Genomic DNA, 1178 nt, shown 5'->3' with positions numbered 1-1178 from the left:
AAAAAGTGGCTTATTCCAAAGGAGTCAAAGTTTGGAGTGAGATGAATCAGAGACACTGAGAAAGCGGACCTCTTTCTGCACTCGTCCATTTGGGACAGACTTGTGTGTGTGCGTCGTGTGTGTCTTTTTCGACAGGCAGACCTGACGGATTGGACTGGTGCGTGCTTCTCTTCTCGTTTACTGTCATCTATCCATCCATCCATCTATTCCTTCATTTTTTTTCTCTGGTGCCTCATTCTTGACGCCCGAACGCCGAAATTCGTCTTTGATGCAACGCGGTGTCAGGTGTTTTGTGAAGTACACGTGACAGCGACATCGTCCTGCGACCGATGTGTGTGTTTTATTCTCAAAACTCGGCTGTCATCCACTTGATGTAATCGGATCTGGACAGTTGCCTCGACCACTATCCCTGAAAGCTGGACACTGTTAACAGACATTTACGACTGTTTGGATCGGTCTGCTGAACAACTCTCTCTCTCTCTCTGTCTCTCTCAAGCAGCTCCAGCTAAGAGATAGGGGAGGGGAGGACAGACAGTCTTCCCCCACTGTGAGGAGCTGAAACACGGGGAGATCCCACACAGACAGGGGGGGCGTAGGATGGTGCTTTTCATCTCTCTGCTTGTTGTGTCTGTCCTGCCAGAAGAAGCATGACTCCCCTCAGATCTTGGAGAGGGAACGTCACCTACCGGAGCGACACTTGATCTGAGGCTTTGGAACTCCACAGACTGCAAACTAAACTGAACTAAAAAAAAAAAAAAACTACAACTACCAAAGGTCTACGGGGCTCTTCCAGCTCCAATAACAAGAACGAGAACAGTAAAAAAAAAAAAAACTTCTCCCAACTTTACTGGGACTTGTGGACTCCACCCACCCCCACGCACTCTCCTATTTCTACCCCCGTTCGACCCCCTCTCGTCTCCTAACCCCTCGGTTGCCGTGAGAGACCCTTCCCCCTTTCATCCGTTCCCTCAACTGTGAGCGCCCCAGCCGTCCGTCCACGCGCCACCTCCGTCCCCGTCGCCCTGGGAGACCCGGCAGGGGGGCGGCCGACCTCAGCCCCGCGCGCCCCCCACCCGACCGGCGGTAGGCTAAGGCTCCGCCGCCGCCAAAATGGCCGCACTCGCCAGCTCACTCATCCGGCAACGACGGGAGGTGAAGGATCCGCAGGCCAACCGGCA

The 1178-nt window shown here is 53.8% G+C and overlaps 1 protein-coding gene across 1 annotated transcript in view; it reads left to right on the top strand.

The window, feature by feature from the left end:
• Positions 1-284: 284 nt before the first annotated feature.
• Positions 285-1178, top strand: part of fgf11a (fibroblast growth factor 11a) — a 107706-nt gene continuing 106812 nt past the window's right edge. The window contains exon 1 of the mRNA XM_048236249.1: positions 285-1178. This exon is cut by the window's right edge and continues 125 nt beyond it. Coding sequence (XP_048092206.1) covers positions 1111-1178 — 68 coding nt within the window. The 5' untranslated portion in view covers positions 285-1110.

The sequence above is a fragment of the Alosa alosa genome, chromosome 24 (assembly GCF_017589495.1).
Source record: "Alosa alosa isolate M-15738 ecotype Scorff River chromosome 24, AALO_Geno_1.1, whole genome shotgun sequence".
Classification (NCBI taxonomy): domain Eukaryota; kingdom Metazoa; phylum Chordata; class Actinopteri; order Clupeiformes; family Clupeidae; genus Alosa; species Alosa alosa.
The sequence above is the reverse complement of the archived record's forward strand: the minus strand, read 5'-3'. Positions and strand labels throughout refer to the sequence as shown.